Genomic DNA, 1,401 nt, shown 5'->3' on the forward strand with positions numbered 1-1,401 from the left:
TTGTATGCTGCTCATTACTTTATTTTTAGCTCTTCATGGACGCCCCCATCCTTGTGGCATCCAAGTAGTCTTGTGTAGTTTGTATAAATGTATTTGATATATTTTCATTTTCTGTACTTATCCCAAGATTGTCCTTTAGTTCTTCCAAAAGAATTTGAATTAATCCCTCAACTTGTTGACGATCTATATCCATTAATGGACACCTGCTTTCACTTTCAGGATTTTGCCTTTCCTTATCATCAGCTGCCAACTCGGCCAGCAATTCGGTGATTAATGCTCTTATTGCATCGGTATCTTTTGGATTCGCGGTTTGGAATGTCGGCAGAGATGATCTTACTGAAATTAGCGGAGCTTGCACCGCATTGTCGCAACTGACAGATTGCGCATAGGCCCTTCGAAACCGGCTTGCGACTATAAAAGCTAACAAGTTATTGTAAGAATAGAATAAATGATAAGTTTTAGTTCTCTGAAATATCAGTTGCTATGTTTATGAAAGATGGTCCCTACCTCCAACTATTAGATATATGTACGAGTACTTTGGCCACATCTTGGTTATGTGATTGAATAATGTGAAAAGCCCTTGCTGCGGTTACAGGAGATGGTTGTTCGAATAGTAAAAAAAAGAGTAGTCTAAATAACGCCTATATTCGCGAGCTGAGTACTTTTATTGCTCGAGCTTTTCTTCTGCCACTAAAATGTTTATTGTTTACGAACAGAAGCGTGTAGTTGCATATCAAAAAGCACAAATTTTTCGCATGAAATACAAATATGCATTGATTCGATTAGTGATGTTACATCATTAGCAGTTAGATGCTAATTAGATATACCTATAATATTATATATTGTACACTAATGAACACAGTTGGACAAAACAGCGCCTTATAACTGTTTTTGAATCGCATTTGGCAGTTGCGATATTTGATTTACATCTCTCTCTCTATTTATAAAATGTAAATTCTTTATATATCCTTCCCGTCCGAAAATACTCACTTTTTCCAACGCTTTTTCTAGTATTCAAAACGATCAGAATACTCCTTTAGCCTTCAAAAACTTATTTTATTCGGTTTTTATCTCCTCTAACCCATCAAAACGGCGCCCCGCATTGGCCTTTTGAGTTTGATGGATGGCCAGAAGTCGCACGTAGTAAACTCAGGCAAATGCGATGGTTGCGGAATCATATGAGTAGAATTTTTTGGTAAAAAAGTCATACAGAATCAATGCAGTTTGACTTAGTGAATTATTGTGATGAAGAAGTCAAGAGTTGTTTGTCTATAATTCCTGACGTTTCACATGAATCGACGCAAACGACACATAAGGCTTCAATAATATTCTATTGCTGACAGTTTGATCCAGCTAAAAATAATTCGTGGTAACCTCACCACGACAATCTACATCACGTTG

The 1,401-nt window shown here is 36.8% G+C and overlaps 1 protein-coding gene across 1 annotated transcript; it reads right to left on the reverse strand.

Moving 5' to 3' along the window:
• On the reverse strand, window positions 1-620 carry LOC120775904. Its single transcript, XM_040106296.1, has 2 exons — window positions 508-620; window positions 1-420 (listed from the first exon to the last, which is right to left on the reverse strand). The coding sequence occupies exons 1-2, from the start codon at window positions 545-547 to the stop codon at window positions 26-28; spliced, it is 435 nt and encodes a 144-aa protein (XP_039962230.1). The 5' UTR covers window positions 548-620; the 3' UTR covers window positions 1-25.
• Between the last annotated feature and the right edge of the window lie 781 nt (window positions 621-1,401).

The sequence above is a fragment of the Bactrocera tryoni genome, chromosome 4 (assembly GCF_016617805.1).
Source record: "Bactrocera tryoni isolate S06 chromosome 4, CSIRO_BtryS06_freeze2, whole genome shotgun sequence".
Lineage (NCBI taxonomy): Eukaryota > Metazoa > Arthropoda > Insecta > Diptera > Tephritidae > Bactrocera > Bactrocera tryoni.